The sequence below is a fragment of the Xylocopa sonorina genome, chromosome 6 (assembly GCF_050948175.1).
Source record: "Xylocopa sonorina isolate GNS202 chromosome 6, iyXylSono1_principal, whole genome shotgun sequence".
Taxonomy (NCBI): domain Eukaryota; kingdom Metazoa; phylum Arthropoda; class Insecta; order Hymenoptera; family Apidae; genus Xylocopa; species Xylocopa sonorina.
The window spans coordinates 1,592,519-1,610,191 of NC_135198.1; the positions used below are offsets into that span (position 1 = coordinate 1,592,519).

Consider the following 17,673-nt stretch of genomic DNA (forward strand, 5'->3'; position numbering starts at 1 on the left):
TCGATGAGCCACTACGCGGTGCTGAACAACAAGTATCTTCCATTACGTTTACCGTCATCCTCTTCTTCGCTATACAATCGAAGGCTTCCAGTCGTTTCTCAGGCGCGTGCTGATTTCGTTTGTCTTTTGTACTCGAGGAAAAATTACATTCTCCTTAAGGCGTGTTCAACCAGTTGGAAGGAAAAGTGTCGCGAGAAATCATCAGAAATCGTCAGAGGAACGAAGTTCCTTATAAGCTCGCGTACAAACTTCGCGATCAATCTGATTTGAAAAACGTGACCAGCTTACCCAGGATGACGGCACTTACAGCAAGCGGCGATGGACGAAGTGCCCATGGAAAAGCTTATAAAGATAAAAGTAAACCCACCGATATTCGGAGCAGCAACATCAACGCTGCCAAAGGTGACAAAACGAACCTGTAGTAATATTCTATCCCTTATTTATCACTCAGCCATCGACAAATCTCTTACCTTATATAGTCATGTTCACGTTCATGTTCATGTTCAGCATACCATAATTCAATAATACTATTTTCTACTACCATATACGTTTGTACTTTGATTTTCGTAAAAAGTTTTCTCTGCCAGTAAACTTGCAAAGCTGAAGTGTAAATCGGTTAAAGTATAAATCGCTATCCAGTGTTGATGTTGGTAAAACTAGTAAGTATTAGTAAGTATTACAAATTTGACGATTAGTAAAATCTATGTGTTTAGTGTTTTCAAACATATTAATTATAAGACCAGATTTACAGAAAATTTTGTTCTTAAAAAATAGGTTAAATTAATGAAATCTGTTAGGATTGCATAAATAAACACAAACTTGTATAAATACTTTTACTGTTCGAACTGCTAATCGATGAATCTTTAACTTTATTCTGTTGTAATTGTCGACAAGTCCTTTAGTTAATTGGAACATGAATTTTTTTCGCTATATTCTCGCACCTGTGCATTGCTTATACAAGGTATTTACAAGTGTTATACTTTTACATTATATTTGGTCTTATTATAAAATCCAAGATACTTTTGCTTTACTCTGGTGTGAATGCAGTTGTCTGATTTATAATACAACAAAGATATTGGGTTCCAGCTACTTTTACATTTGTCACCAGAAAAGTAGTTTCATAATATAATACGTATACATCACATACAGAATTCTAAAAATTACAGGGCTGAGGGGAAAATAAATTGTTTTTGTAATTTTGCTCATGAAGTCTGAAATCCATCAAAATGGCGGGTCTTGTAAACCTAGTGTTAAAATGTCTTTTTATGCGTAGCATGTAATTGACATTATTCAAGTTTCATTTATGATTATTATATATATGTATATATATATTGTAATATAATATATATATAATATTGTAATATAATATGTAATATAATATAGTGTATAAATTAATATTGTATACAATATTGTATACAATATTGTTTAAGCATTTAAGTGGAACTTCAATGTAAAAAATACTTATTGTCATTCCAGCCGTCAGTGATGCAATTCGAACAAGTTTGGGTCCTAGGGGAATGGACAAAATGGTAAACTCGAGTTCATGTATTAAAAAATGAAAAAAAAATTTGTTCCATTTAATATTAAGTAATTAATAATACACGTAATAATATGTAACATTTCCTTTTACGCGTTTAGATTCAAGCTGGTAATGGAGAAGTTACAATTACAAATGACGGTGCTACCATTTTAAAAGAAATGAATGTTATACATCCTGCAGCGAAAATGGTATTTTCTTTTATTAATTCAGTTTCATTAATTATCAATGATTTGTACAGTCATTTCTAATACTTTTTATGTACTTCTTCCAGTTAGTGGAGTTATCGAAAGCTCAAGATATTGAAGCTGGTGACGGTACAACTAGCGTCGTTGTGATGGCTGGTTCTCTTTTGGAAGCTGCGGAACGTTTGCTACACAAAGGAATACATCCTACTTTGATCAGCGATGCCTTTCAAAAAGCTGCAGTCAGAGCTGTGCAGATATTGACCGACATGTCCATTCCTGTTGATTTGAGAGACAAGCAATCCTTAATTAGGACAGCAGCTACCTCTCTTAATTCAAAGGTATGTACTTTATAAATATTGTTTCAAACAATGTTTTTCAGTAGGTAACTGTCACTTCTTTTAGGTTGTTTTTCAACAATCAAGTCTTTTAGCACCATTGGCTGTAGATGCAGTATTAAAAGTTACAGAGGAAGGAAAAGAAAATACTGTAGACCTTAATGTGAGAAAATTAAGAAATTGCATTACATATAGATTAGGGGATTTCGACTCATATAGTATTGTTATGTTTCCAGAATATAAAAGTAATCAAGAAGTTAGGCGGCACTGTTGAAGATACTGAACTTGTGGAAGGATTAATATTTACTCAAAAATCCTGCAATGTGAATGGACCAAAGCGTATTGAAAAAGCAAAAATAGGTTTAATTCAGTTCTGCATTTCTCCACCTAAAACGGATGTAAGGATTCTTTGATAGAAATACTTATAAAAGTTCAACAATGTTTTCATATGTTTAAATGCAAGTTAAATAATATTTTTATTGTTTCAGATGGATCACAATGTAATCGTATCCGATTATGCTGCAATGGATCGTGTTCTAAAAGAAGAAAGGGCCTACATATTAAATATCGTGAAACAAATTAAAAAAGCTGGCTGCAATGTACTTCTAGTACAAAAATCTATTCTCCGCGACGCTGTTAGCGATCTAGCTATACACTTTTTAGATAAAATTAAAGTTATGGTGATTAAAGATATCGAACGCGAGGACATTTCATTTGTATGCAAAACGTTGGGTTGCAGGCCAATTGCATCGCTGGATCATTTCGTCCCAGAAAACCTTGTCAACGCAGAATTGTGCGAAGAAGTGCAGACTGGAAATTCTAAGTTTGTCAAGGCTAGTACATTAAAATAGTATTAAAAAATAGTAACTTAATATAAAGTAATATCGTAAAGATAAAGCAGGCAACGTGATCATGGATATAATAATGATCGCTATCGTGTTTAATAAACAATTAGCATATTAAATGTCGATTTTTTTTTGGAAAAGATCAGTTTCTATTTTAAAATAAAGTACGAAATTAGCATTAATTATACTTTTTCGCCGTAAATGATACACACGCGTAAATATTCAAGATTATTTTTTTATTGCAGATTACTAAAATACAAAATCCTGGACCAACAGTAACAATTCTTGTACGTGGTAGCAACAAATTGGTTTTGGAAGAAGCAGATCGTTCACTGCACGATGCGCTATGTGTAATTCGTTGTTTAGTGAAACAAAAAGCCCTGATTGCTGGAGGAGGAGCGCCTGAAATAGAGCTTGCATTAAAACTAGGAGCATATGCTCAAACTTTAAGTGGCGTTGATGCTTATTGCATTAAAGCTTTTGCAAATGCATTTGAGGTTGGTAACTCAATTTTTAGTACATATATGGTAATAAATGATAATGATTATATGTTTGTTTGAAACGAATTATATATATTCTATAGAGCATGACGTTCATTGATACACATTAAATAAATATATGTAAATTTAAAAGAATCCGTCTGTATTTGATATTGAAGGTATATTATTAAATATTGTAGGTAATTCCATCAACATTAGCCGAGAACGCAGGATTGAATCCTATTGCAACTGTAACGGAGCTTAGAAATCGACATGCTAAGGGCGAGCATACTGCGGGAATTAATGTGCGAAAGGGTACGATAACAAACATTTTAGAAGAAAATGTGATTCAACCACTTTTAGTCTCTATAAGCGCAATTACTCTTGCTTCGGAAACTGTTCGCAGCATACTGAAGATTGATGACATTGTGAACACGAATCAGTAATTTATAATGTATGCTAATTTTATATTCAAATTGCACCATAAATATTTTGGCAATCGCAAAATGCCGCAATTTTGAGTTCATACTAAGCTTTTAATACTTTTGCTATTTGCTGAATTAATAAAATTGAACTGTTCAACTTTCTCGAAATTTCCTTTGTTCTTTATCGAAATAAAATGGATCTGCTACGCTAATTAATCAGTTTTATGTTTATTTTACGCGAAACATGTTCTTTAACATTCCTTCTTAAGCTGTCGAAGACTAAGCATTTGTGACATTTTTCATAGTAGAAGAAAGTACAGTAGTGTACGTTATGCGCACAGAATATGCAAAATCTCAAATCCGCCACTTAAAAAAATATGTTACAGAAAGTATTTTAAAGCTCGATTCGTTTAGAATTTGAAAACCTGTGTGATGCACTACGTCCTTGGCCATACGGAAAGGAATCGAGAATTGCATGTCGACACTGAAAAGTTTAAAGCAATTAATATCGCAACATGTCTAATTATTATCAATCGAAGAATAACTTTAAAAATATATAATAAGCTCTTTGATTATTAAAATCAATTTCCATTACTTTCACTACTGAAATTGGAAAAATTGCATTGCTGTAAAAAAAAAAAACAACTAAAATACATAGAATTATAAAAAATTAATTTAAATTTTATTATATCTCACTCCTATAGAGTGTATACATTTAAATTCTTATATATCGTACAAAAAAACGGGCATAGATCCTATATATTAAATTACACTTATATATTTTAACATTAACATTAAACATATAGTTTCACAATTAATCTAAAAATAGACTATAAATTTTTTTTGTACATTAAATATTATAATTTTATTTGAAGAAGTTGCATCATCATCCATCCCTTAAATCAAATATTCATACGTTGAGGATTTAAACAATTTTTGAAACCAACCTTATTACTATAAAATGTACATTTAAATTTTAATATTTAAATGCAAATCCATACGCTTTTGCGTATCGGACAGTGAATTAAAATAAACATCTTTAATTCTTTTCATTTATTCGAGAAACCGTGTTTTGAAATGTTTATATATGTACTTTCTTTATTTAGAGAATGGAGAAAGACTTATTATAGGATATGTTATCCAATAAAGCAACAATAATCTACAACCTTACGTATAAACAAATAATGCTTCAATAAATCCTTCATTTGATATGGTATCTGAGAAAAAGGACTTCATGTCAAGAAGTAAAAAACGCGACATAAATAGTGGGATATAGTCAAGTCAAGTCAACGTGAGACCAAATTTCTGTGCTATCTCTGGCGAGTGAGACGTTGCAACTGCGAGTAAAAGTGGTATATCTGCCGCATCTAGGTCGAGAGCGTTTGTCAAATTTTCAACACTGGCATCGCATGCTTCTGTTGCTAATAACATTTCAGCTAATGTCTCACTTTTTAACCACATTTCTCTTAGTTTTGCTTCTAGTATACCTATACACTATAATAAAGAAGAAAAAGTTGTATAAATGTAAATTTATAGCCATAAAAATTATATACTATAAAAATGAATTGTTACGTTAATTTAACCAAAAAGGTGTTTAAAATATAAAAGTAAATGTAATCTATTTATATTTAGAGTACATAATGTATATTACGTTGTGCTTCTCTCTTTCTCTAATTGTATTGATACTGTATACTATAATACTGTATGCTTATTTTTTAGTGTTCATCGGAAAGATGGATCAAGTAATTCAATTATATTTGGATTATAATGAATAAGAATGAATATTTGAAGTTCAAAAAAATAACTGAGGGCTACTTTTAAGATGTAACATGTACAATGTTTGTGCTGTAAACTAATATCGGATAATTGAAATAACTTCTTACTTGCGAAGTTGAATGATATTTCCGCCATAAATAGGAGAAGCCTTCTAGCATATTCGCGACGAGTCTTGACATTCCAACCGGTAGTGGTACAGTTTGTAAAGGCATATTATTCGATATAATTCCGACTTGCCAAGTATCTAAATCAGCTAAAATACAAAGTGATTCGGCGATTGGTTGATCGATAGTCGGAAAACGTACACTGGCAAGGCATTCCTCACGTATGCAGTACCACCATTCCTTGTCTATTTCATAATTGGTCTTGTTTCCTTCTTGTTGAAGAACTTTCTTTTTTCTCTTCTTTTTCTTCTTTGGTAAACCTTGTAAAACTAAACCCCATGTGTAGGATGGTTCAGAGTAATTTGACCCTTGTGGCTCTTCCATATTTACCCTGTTTTGTACAAGTGTCTTTGTAAATCCTGTATCTTCGTAGGAATCGTTCTTCTTCATTTTTTTTGTTCTGCAATCAGAAATTGTACCATTTCAACCTTCTTATTTGTGTAAATTAGAGTAATAGGTAACTCATACTCCAGAGTAAGCCGTGCACAACTGGCAGGACAATATCAATAAACAATTGTGACAGTAATATGGACATATCTAATAACTGATAATATTATTATTTATTAGAATTGTAATGCTGTAAATTGTTTTAGATCTGAGAGCTGCATAGTTTGCTCGCAAACAAACAACGAGAGCAGTTCTGAAACCATTCCTTCTTGTCTGCTCTATTTTCGACACAACCCCTCCTACGTATATTATTGCTATCTTCTTCATGATTTCCATTTTGTCATCTTGCTCTCGTTGCTGTTTGCGATCAAAGATTTTGCAACTTTCACGAGTGTTGATATTCAAGAGTAGCTCAGTTACCCACCACCATTGTAAATATTTAGAATAATTTAAAAAACTAACCGTGGCATAGGTAATTCAACTACACTGTTTGCTTCCATCAGAGCTTCCAAGCTGTTTGATCGAGATAATCCAACGTTTCCATCACCCACGTTGCTGCCGCAAGTACGTAACACTTCTGTTGCATTTGTTGGCGTTTCCAACACTTGCTTGCAATTGTCATAATTTTGTGATGGTACGTAGCCTTGTCCGTTGCATCTTTGACAAAATCCTAGAGAACTCGAAGAGCCTCTTGGCGGCGATTGAATACTTTTAGATGATTCAGGGAAGTTTCGTTGAATAATTTTTCTTAGCACACCTTCCGGTAATTGCGCGGATGTACTTGGCACCGTTGTGAACATGTACGAACACTGACAATTGTATCCAAGCCGTGGTCGCGATAGGGTTTTCATAGATTTTTCCTCGTCCCCAAGCATGAAGAAAACATGGGAATTCTTCATCTCGTTAACCGTACTTTGACTAGTTTCAAAATAAGGTCTACTGGAATATAATTTTAACGTATCGACGCGTGTATCGCCAAGTTCTTGAAGAGCATCTATCTTAGAATTTGTGAACACTTCATCCAGATCATCGTTCTCCATTTTTTTTTCGAAATTTCGCAGCGAATATTCAGAACATTGTTGCGTATCAGTCTTAGTCACGTCAATATCTTGTGACGCTATTTCGTTTACTACTATTTTAACTTTATTCGACGTACGGGTCTTCTCGTCGATGGTGACCTTTTCATTGGTGCCATCATCGCCAGGAAATTTTTCCATAATATGTTTCGTATCTTCTCCGGATTCCAGCTGTTTCAACATAAATGAATTAAGGTTCGAGTCCATAGTCGTGCTACGTTTCAGAGAGCTAACAGATGCTCCTACTCTTAACCTTTCGACATTATATTGCGGATAAGAGTGTTGCATAATAGCATTATCACCTTCTTCATTGTACGGATGTTCTTGTACCAAAATCTTTTTTCGAGCAGATGTTTGTAACACGTGTTGAAATGTCGAGGTCTCCCGATCGTTACATGTTGCTTTCGTGTTATTAAATAAATGCGGACGTTTCAGTCTCGCTTGTTCTAGAAAGCTTGCAGCCTCTTGAATATCGTCTTCAGTGGCACAACAATATTCTTGTTGTTTCCGTACAACTCCACTACGAATGAAGTATGTTAAGAAGGATAATACGGAATTAATCAAGTCCATTTTTTGTGGATCACCCGCGATGACTGTGTGTGCTACTCTGACAGGATTACTTAACGCACCATACAAGTCACCTAATTGAGCCCATAATGGATTACAAGGATACCAAGTCCCTAATTTTTCCATCTAAAAGTACGCAATTGATATATAATTGAAATATTGAGTTGGCAAGAAAGTATTTTCGGTGTTTATACATAGAGTTGTGTTTGTTTACAAAGACTTCTCATGTCATATGACATCAATCGCATTTTGATTTGTTTTCTACAAGCAAACTGCGTGTAATTTTATTTGTAGCAGTTAGTTTAGGGTTTTCATATTAAAAATAAGTTGTATTTCACTCTATGAAACCGAAAATACTTTCTTGTCAATCCAAGATTATATTTAAAGTAAGTATTTACTGATTTTCACAGAAGAGAGGAAAATAAATTATTTACCAATTGTCGGTCATGAATTGGCAGTGTAGTATATATCCATCCAAGATGATATGTTAAAACAGCAGTTACAACAGTACTCAAAAAACTAAAATACAGGAATTTCAATATTCAGCCAAATGTGTGACACCTTCAACAGAACTACTTACAAGTTAGTTGACTTTGTGTCAATGTTATCAAGTAACTGACACATTTGTTCCAAACTGTGATGTAGGGTACTCATTTTAAGTTCTATTCTCATTGAATTAAGAAGGACATCATGCCATAGTAAAGGTTGCGAGTTCAAACCCGCGTTAATGTTTGTAAGTAAACGCAATAACGAAACAGTAAGTTTTGAAGAAGATCTATAAAGTCTTTCAGAAAGTTGCATTCCCTTATTCTGGCTGTTACTACTGCCAACAGACTCAATGCAGAAGTATCGTAAACGATCCAGCATTCCTTCTAATAAAGCCATGTGCTCTAGTAAACGAGTTTCGATTCTTCTGCAATGCAAAATAGGTAATGTATATGGCAAATTCGTTAAAATTAGATATTAGTGCATAAAATATGATAATGAACCCAATCAAGATGAATGAAACCGATGATTAAAACACTCGATAATAGCCTTTAATTAAGTTCCAACCTCTCATGACCTTCAGCTAATCGCACTAACATCGTTAATCCGAGCCTCGTTTTATGACGTTTAACATGACTATCTTTATTATCGCTTCCATTCTCGGTCCAGTATTGCATTCCGAATGTATCATCGGAATCGGAACGTGCTAAAGAAGTGGAAGCTGCTCGTAACCATCTTCGACGTAAACTCGAAAGGCTACCGATACCAGAAGATCCATCGCTCTCCAGCGACTGCGAACCTGAATTAATATCACGTTACACCACGAATAATAAATATTTTTTTACTTCATATATTTTGATAAGTTATTTTAGTGTACAGATTTAGGGATTTGTCGGCGCGCAATGTCTACGAACTTCACGAACACCTTATGGAGTATTATAACATTTTGTAAAATTAAGAATTGTAACATTAAGTTGTGACTTTAATCTTTAGTGACAAAATATATATTAAATAACTTTAAACGTGTATCTGTAATTTAAATAATAACATCACGAATATAATTTATATTCGTATAATTTTTTTTATAAGAGTTTCAAGATGTAACGTATTTGCCAAGAATTTCAGGAGCTTTAAATATTAACTTACGTTCGAAGTGATTCGAAATTTCATAATACTGAATTTTGCAATATTGCAAACACCCATTATTCACTGTTTTGTTAACATTTTACTAACAATTTGCTAACAATGTATGAAACTCCACAGACTGTCCATGAATTGGATAATCCACGATAGACCTTGTATATAAATAAATTGTGTATAGGCAGGCCTGTACACGCCTTAATTTGGTTTGAATCGATAAATAGCGCTTACTTCCTGTTGGTGGTGGGATGTCTATATCCCACCCGCTGCCGGTACTAGAACAAGTGGAATTTTTCCTAGCATCGGTATTTAATTCGGACCCTGATAAATTTCCGGAGCTCGGTCGGGATACTGAAAAATCAATTCTTTACGCGTCTACGCTTTGTAACTTTTCCAAGTTATGAAATTATTATGGAATTATTAATTTTTCAAGTGTCACCTACAAAGTACTCGCATGCTGGAATTAGAATCCATATTCATGGAACGGCCCAACCCTTCGTCCGAAGTTCTTTCACTGAAATACGATCGAGTAATGTAAATGAAACATCGTTTCGATATATTAGCCGTAACATAAGATCAATAATTGGATTATTACGAATGTTTAGGCTTACCTCGGCTTACATACGTTATGTTCAGTAGCAGGGAAGACTTTTGTGCACATAATACAGGACGGTGAATTCATTGAATGAATCTTGAATACAAAGATGGAAACGAATTTATTTTGCGTTTCTCTACGGGATTAACTATTATAACTTATAATTTTAATATATTGCTATTTTATATCTCACTTTAAATGAAGATCCTTTGTACGTCATTGCCACGGTGCCAAACACCATTTCGCTTAACAAACTTACGTCATCTTCGGCCGTTTTTTCTCGCTGAAAATTTAATTTCATAAAATATTTAAAACCATCCAATCAATTCAGATTAAAAATTGATACTTTCCGTTTCAGACTTTTTTAATCGTTCGCTACCTCAAACGTGCGACTGCTTTGAAGACTGACCGAATCGGCATTCGTAGAGCTGGCATTATTTTTCAGATCGAACGAGGCCGTTTTGTTTTTACACCATCTTTTTTCCAAAGAAAGAGAATCAAAAAGAAGTTTTCTTCCACGCCACTCGCATTCTCGGAACAATAAGATCCGAACTTGTCCTGCTCCGGTACATGACGCAAAGTTTCTAAAAGTATTAAAGATAATTATTGTTGTTGCATACAATAAATACAATAAGATTAATAAATGAAGAATTATATAATTATTATTTATTGAGATGTTAAATAACAAAAAAGAACATGTTCACAAGTAATGTTATCGTTTAATGCAAAAGTAGACATGTGGGGAAATGTACGAAACAACATCTTAATCTTAACTTGTATCTTCTAATATTATACTGAAATAATATAGCTACCTTTCCTTATATAACTTTTTAATCTATAGCAAGTGATAATTTCGAATGTCATTTACAATTCTGCTATTCTAATTAAATACCCTCTTCTATTTCGTGTACGTGTAAAAAGTAAGTAAAATTCGATCGCTTAAATTGCAACATATTTTTATTCATAACTCAATTTAATGCACATATATAATGTGTATTAAATGCGTGTGTGTGTGTGTGTGCGCGCGCGCGCACGCGCGTGTGTGTGTGTATCGAACACAGATATGAGATCTAACTAAGATAGAATATAAAGAATTAATACGTATAACACGTGTAACTGCAAATATTCTAAACAAAAGAAAAATATCAGAAATTAGCGAGAGGTCAATTTTACGGCTAGATGCGTAAGTCAAATATCATACGTATATTAGGAACGGAGACCAAATTATGTCTCCCGCCAATGCAGCCGATGGACAGATCGAAACGAGCGTAACGTGAAATAGGTTAAAATAGAGGTTAAAATAGGTTAAATAGATAAGGGCGAAAAATCTGCCCTTAAAAAATTCTCGTAATTTAAATGCACGCTTGCCTCTTCTTCCGATGAAAAATGAACTTGACGAAAATACATATATCACCGAACAGTTACCAAAACAATAAGGAAAACACCGATGATCGATATATTACATCAACGATAGATATTGAAACAGCTAATAAGATCGATAAATATAGAACAATGACGATGTAACGAGGCACGAGCGAGCAAGATGAATGAAAATGAATAACGAAGTATGCTCGAAAAAGAAAAAAGATACGACAGCTCTCACCTACTGTCCTCTTCTCTTTCGATGTTCGACGCTACAAAGTTTGCTGCTGTGTTATTTCGAAAACGCTTCCTCGAAGGGAACAGTTTGTCAAGCAAAGGCATCATAAACTAACGATCGTTTATAAGTACCGCATCGCTTGCTAACTTTGTTTCGTTTTCGGTCTATCATGTCACAAGGAACTGCACCATACATGTTCGCGAGTATCAGTCAACTGTAAATAAAGTCACGTGCGGAGGAGTCATATGATTGTCCGAGATTATCGTATCTCGTTCGACTGACATCGAATGGAATGTTTTCCAGCACTTTCCGCTCTTCACCGTAATATATACATAGATTCGTCTCTCTACTCGCAGACTTCGGAACCGGTTCGATGGAACGTCGATCAAAATTGCGAAAAAATTATACGAAAAGAAGAATAGTACTCTATTCGCACGATCAAGACCGATTATTGACTGCGTCTAATAACTTTATCGTCGTAGAGGTTGCGGATTGCACCGCGAGAGAGCAGTACCTTGCAACTTGTAACGGTTTCATCGGGACGGCAAGGTTTTCACATTTGAAATTTTTCCTATTGGAAAGTTGCCATGCATTAACAGACTACATAGACTATACTGAACTACATAAGTTTTTCTCGATATTTAAAGTAAGTGATCAATTGATTAATCAGAAAAGATTATTTCGCGTATAAAATCGAGAAGTACAATATTATATGAAAGCCTTTTGTAATCATTGCGTAGGTATTTATTGCATCACGCTTACTACATACATTATATATGTAAGTTAAAACTTTGGTAATACTTATCCAAATAAACAGTTCTTTTATATGTAATAAACAAAATATATTTTATTTTGGCTTCAAATTCCTTAGTTAAATTCCTTCAAAAATATTCATCTTGTGAACATCGGTAAGTAAAATTATATGATTAAAGCACAAGAATTAAATATTACATATGAACTCTAATTCTTTTACATCGTAATTGTTAGCATCTCGACGCATAGGAACATCAACATCCACGTTTCGACGCATTTTATCGGCTAGTATAAGACGATGAACATATTCCGTATCTCTAATATCTTCTGATGTCTCAAACGCTTGTTTAATGTAATTTTTATTCGATACTGGCAGATATACCGGATATTCAATATTGAATGCTATGATTAAACATCCCCTTTCCTTTGAATTTTCTGGTAACGGCAACCCTTCACCAGGCACGTGTTGCCGGTAATCTGGACTATTTTATAGTAAATAAAAAAGGGAACAGTATATATTATTTTTTTATAATTGAAATTATAGTAATTATAAAATAGAAAGCTAAGAAAATAAATGAAAATGTTATATATAATGTTAATGATTCTACAATTTTCTTCGGTGAATTAATTAATCTGCTAATAATTGTATTTATTTCTTGTATTGATTGCAAGATACGTAGCATAGTTTAGTCGACGGACAAGCGAGAAAGGAAAGGAGGAAAGACGGATCAGGGACGGAAAGTGGTAGACACGTACGTGATGACAGACGTTAGAGATATTCGAAGGGTTCTGTCGTCGAGGGTGTTGACGGTGACCACTGTTCCGGTCAGTGCCTCTCGCAGAAAGATATCGACCGTCATGTGCAAGTCAGAGCCCTCTCTTCGGAAGGTCTCGTGAGGCCGGTCCTCCGTGATGAAGATTACATCCGCTACATTGACGTGCTTTCGACTGAGTAAAGACATTATGCGAACCACTACGATTAACCCATTTCTGTCCGACACGAGATGTACGATGTGTTTTAAATGTATCTCTCGTGAAATTCGAATCGATACCGGCGAAAAGGCTGTTTTACAAGCCACCTTTCCGAACCAAGAAACTGACGTTGGCCACACATAGAATGTCCTTCCAGTTACGTATATTAAAAAAGTTGTTAAGTAACGATCGTTTCATTATATCGGACAGAAATGTTTCAATTGAGCGCAAATCGTTGGAAGACGTAGAAACGAGATTACTACCTTTTCTAATGATCATTAATAATTTACCAGGAATTTTCGTTGGTCCTTGATCACCTTCTTCCGGAAACACTATTCTTGTCCCCGTGGGAATGCCTGGTTTAATAGCTATCGTCAAAATTTTCTCCTTCGCCACTGTTTTCGACTTATCATCTCCTATCAGTACCAATCTTTGTACCTTCATTTTCTTTATTCCTCCAAGAAGGACCTACGTGAAAAAATCTAATTCTGGGAGAATTATTTATTTTAGAAATGAACGAACAGTGTATTTCCGATTCATTGTACAAGTAACAAAATGAATTGATGAACTAGCAATACCATAAAAAAATGATAATATAAAAATACGATTTACACGAAGGTATAAAAGTCAAGAAGTATAAGGTTTACTGCGGCAAGCCTGGCGTCACGTCGCGTCGTCTACACGGTGATTAACACCGAGAAAGGAAAACTATAAATAAGTAGAACGTCGATACGGTACCTCTAGTAGGGTTAGGTACAAGGTTTTTATCAGAGGTTCTTCCTTGCGCTTTATACCCCGCCCCTCGGGAAATTCGAGCAGAGACGAAGGCTGCGTTAGTATATGAAGTAAATCAGCATAAGGACTTTCGGTCCCAAAGAACTCCCTGCAGAGATATTCCTGATGAGAAAGAGATAGACGGACTGGATTGCAAATATTCCAAATTTCGAAACAACTGATAAGTTCAACTTGATTCCATTTTTAACCGTCGGATCAAGCGAAGAATCAAGATGATTAACGATCGAATTAAATAGAGTACAAACGAGACGTAGAAAGCAAAGAACATGTTATTAGTATTTAAAATACCTGTAAGTTTTTATCGGCTCTCCGTGATAAATGTACGGTTGGATGAATCCTTCACTTCCAGGTAGGCCATTTTTAAGGCCTTTCCCACCAAATTGATCGTATATGGCTTTTTTAAGGGGATCTGAAAGCACATCGTATGCTTCGTTCACTAGGGCAAAAATAGTGCTTAAACTTTCATTCTTTGCTCTTTTCGGATTGTATCGTATTGCTAGACGTCGAAATCTGGAAATGAAAATTTGTTAGTTAACTTAAAAATCAATTCTAAATATTATCTCTCCAATGTAGTTTTTTTTTTTAATGAGAAACGCCGTTAATAGCATCTTGTAGAGCTTGAAGAGATCGATACAGTTCGATCGAAGAAAAATGTTTGAGAAGAATATGTAATAAAGCACAAAAAGTCTCACTCACGCAGCTCTGATCTCTAAATCGTCGCAGTCTTTTTTTAATGACAGTACGCCATAGTAGTCTATGCCACGTTTGTCGCATGAACAAAGGTGGTCGCACGACATACCCCTTTTTTGCAGCTTTATGAAAAAAGTTGAAAGTTATTGAATTAAATCCGAAGATTGATGAAAATAGTGGAGAACGAAGGTATACAACCGACTATCGGTATATATACATGGCTAATGTCATGGAAGAATGCCGATCGTAAAATAAAAGTAAAAAATCGACGCATCGTTGCGCAACGATTTTTCAAGTGTTTTCAACAACCAACACAGCCCTCTCGACAACAGAATATTATCTGCGCTCGTGTGTTAGCTTTTGTAATTATTAAACGTCTTGTGCTCGACATTTATTGTTGAGAACATAGAATGGTCATTTAATAGTTGTTTATTGATAATCTGTACAACGGAAGGGGCTTACATGGATGCTTCTGAATTGATTTTGAACCTCGTGCAGAAAGGTGAGGGTCAAAATAATGATTACTTCGTAAATTTTATTTATTATTGTTGCCAAGACTCTTAACATGAAAATAAAATGAAAGTGTAATCGGAAACAATACGTGCTCGGCTATTTTGCTTCTATTACTGTAACATTTTTTATATTATAACAAATATCATACATTACATTGCTTCAAATGTAGGCTACAATGCATTTCTTTTAAATTTAAAAATAATAATAATGTAAAAAGAATATTTTTCCCTTTATCTGTGCGTATGGAAATATTAATTTTTTTTATATATTCATTCTGCAATCAAATATTTACACATCTTTAATGAAATATTTCATTTCAGGTGCAATTAAAGTCAAGGCGAAGGAGAAAAATTTAACCAATTGCGAACTATCTGATCACGAAAATTGTAAAAAGGAGGAATCAGAGAAAGGAACGTTCAAGGTTTCTTTGAGGACATCCAATGACGATTTGGAAAACGATAAAAGAACCGTGTCGGGGAAGAAAATTCGTGTGGAGGCGAGGCAGATTTGCGGTGGTCGTGAAAAAAACGACGAGGAGAAGATCTTCGTTCTGCAGCAACTCGGTCAATCGCAGATACGTCCAGAAGAATTCGCAGCATTTCTGTGTATCGACGGCAGGATCGCTGATTCAAACAGAGTTAAACGAAAAATCCCACGACCAGCGAATGCCTTTATGCTGTTCGCCAACGAATGGCGTAAAAAGCTTGCCGCACAGAATCCTCGAGAGTCCAATAAGGATATTAGTGTTAGGCTAGTTTTTCCTTTTTCAGCATACATTTTTATTATCACATTAATCTTTACACTTTTCTGCTTATTGGTAAGCTTTGTTTTCATATTTTTATTGTTTCGATGATTTTTTTACTCGAATCAATAAAATATTTCATTATTAACAACCTGAGAGATAGATCGAGATATTTTTTGTATGACGCAGATTGGGCATACTTTGGAAGAATATGGCAAAAGACGCGAAGGAAAAATACTTCGTCCTTGCTCGGGAAGTGGACGCAGAACACAAGAGGAAGTATCCCGGTACATTTTACGCCTATAGTCTCTCCTGAAGCCGATATGACCTCGTTTTCACGTTTGTAGCCGTTCGTCGAAGTTTACCGATACGTCTGAATGTTCGTGCCGTGTATTCTGTGGGTACACGATAGGTTCTTGTATCCTTAGAAACACGAAAGGAAAGGGTGGTATCATGACGGACGTATATGTAAAATGAGTTATTTGAATTGCTCCAATTATTAATAACATTTCTTCCACTCACGCGGCCACCACGTTGAATGAATGCTTGTGCCTTCACTCGAGATAAAATTTCAATGAGTTTACATCGTAAATTTTTCAAGGTCCTCAGTCTACGAATTCGGCAAAAAAGAATTGTCCTTTGTCCAATTTTTAATCTTTGTCTATTACTTTCGACGGTCAGCTTCATTTTGCCTTATTTTTCAGTGATGAAAAATCTGTTTGCATTATCGAAAGAAAAAGTGGTCAGTTGGTAAAATATTATTGATCAATGGGAAGCATTTAAGGAGTTCTTGGAGATTTTGCAATGCGGATCCGTAATGGGTGGTAGGCCGCGGAGGACATTTAGTCGCGTGAATGCTCAGTAACGCGGGATACGTGAGGAATAATCGTGGTGGTCGGTAGGTGTAGGTAGTAGTAGTAGGTAGGTAGAGCGCGGTCGTGTATCGGGCAAGTTCCTAGAGTCGCGTCGCAATCAATACCTCCGGTCTCTACTGTTCCCTCCCGCCCGTTCTCCGTCACTCACCCGAGAATATTTCTCTGCTTGCCACCCTATGCCCTGTACTCCGCAAAACTCGTATCGCCCTACCGTCCCACCCACAAATCGACAAGCTATAATCGCATTTTAGCTCATTCGCGATCGTTCACTTCGCTCTCTTCTCTGTTGGCTAATCATCAAATTCAGGACGAAATATATGCGATTCACTGTTGGGACAATAACTCGTTTGAACGGTGGAAATCGGTTTAGCCATTAATATGTTGTTTATCGTTACAGTGAAATGTTAACATTGAATACTCGTAAAACTTGCGAGCTTTAAGGTAAATATAGGAGAATTAATATTGATCTCTTATATTTAGGGGAAAGGGACTTTTATTTCTTTTTTAGTCTTAAATTTTTATTGCATTCTTTAATTGGTAACGCGGCATCGTAATCAATCGTTGTTTCAATTATGCCATTCACACGATCCAGTGCACTGGCATTGGTTTGTGTACATGAATTGAATGATATTACTATTGTAATTGTTTTAATTAATAGCGAATAATCCATGAATGCCATGAATGAACCAATACACTGAGCGCAAATAGTAATTGCATATTAGATGAATCGATC

General features: G+C 34.8%; 4 protein-coding genes across 6 annotated transcripts; 2 read left to right on the plus strand and 2 right to left on the minus strand.

Annotated features, from left to right (window-relative positions):
* The first annotated feature begins 144 nt into the window (after positions 1-144).
* Cct4 (chaperonin containing TCP1 subunit 4) lies at positions 145-4,021 on the plus strand. The gene is made up of 9 exons (XM_076897349.1): positions 145-402; positions 1,477-1,529; positions 1,639-1,728; positions 1,812-2,063; positions 2,128-2,223; positions 2,297-2,458; positions 2,549-2,893; positions 3,151-3,402; positions 3,585-4,021. The coding sequence occupies exons 1-9, from the start codon at positions 294-296 to the stop codon at positions 3,828-3,830; spliced, it is 1,605 nt and encodes a 534-aa protein (XP_076753464.1). The 5' UTR covers positions 145-293; the 3' UTR covers positions 3,831-4,021.
* Positions 4,022-4,201: 180 nt separating this feature from the next.
* Positions 4,202-12,068, minus strand: LOC143424944 (folliculin-interacting protein 1). Of its 3 annotated transcripts, XR_013101989.1 has the most exons (13): positions 11,604-12,067; positions 10,380-10,584; positions 10,194-10,283; positions 10,017-10,096; positions 9,849-9,919; positions 9,637-9,756; positions 8,833-9,064; positions 8,360-8,692; positions 8,214-8,298; positions 6,599-7,905; positions 5,693-6,149; positions 4,976-5,303; positions 4,202-4,293 (listed from the first exon to the last, which is right to left on the minus strand). XR_013101989.1 is itself a non-coding variant. In XM_076897347.1 (12 exons), exons 1-12 carry the CDS (start codon positions 11,705-11,707, stop codon positions 5,091-5,093), a joined length of 3,267 nt encoding a protein of 1,088 aa, XP_076753462.1. In that variant the 5' UTR covers positions 11,708-12,068; the 3' UTR covers positions 4,915-5,090. The 3 variants fall into 3 exon arrangements, 2 of the variants coding, with proteins under 2 accessions (XP_076753462.1, XP_076753461.1); XM_076897347.1 differs by lacking the exon at positions 4,202-4,293 and having other exon boundaries at positions 4,915-5,303; positions 8,863-9,064; positions 11,604-12,068; XM_076897346.1 differs by lacking the exon at positions 4,202-4,293 and having other exon boundaries at positions 4,915-5,303.
* A 432-nt stretch (positions 12,069-12,500) lies between these two features.
* LOC143424775 (dnaJ homolog subfamily B member 13) lies at positions 12,501-15,179 on the minus strand. The gene is made up of 6 exons (XM_076897042.1): positions 14,817-15,179; positions 14,409-14,630; positions 14,064-14,208; positions 13,616-13,793; positions 13,110-13,281; positions 12,501-12,835 (listed from the first exon to the last, which is right to left on the minus strand). The coding sequence occupies exons 1-6, from the start codon at positions 14,915-14,917 to the stop codon at positions 12,541-12,543; spliced, it is 1,113 nt and encodes a 370-aa protein (XP_076753157.1). The 5' UTR covers positions 14,918-15,179; the 3' UTR covers positions 12,501-12,540.
* A 93-nt stretch (positions 15,180-15,272) lies between these two features.
* Positions 15,273-16,371, plus strand: LOC143424487 (uncharacterized). Its single transcript, XM_076896555.1, has 3 exons — positions 15,273-15,312; positions 15,644-16,140; positions 16,225-16,371. Exons 1-3 carry the CDS (start codon positions 15,273-15,275, stop codon positions 16,369-16,371), a joined length of 684 nt encoding a protein of 227 aa, XP_076752670.1.
* The last annotated feature ends 1,302 nt before the right edge of the window (positions 16,372-17,673 follow it).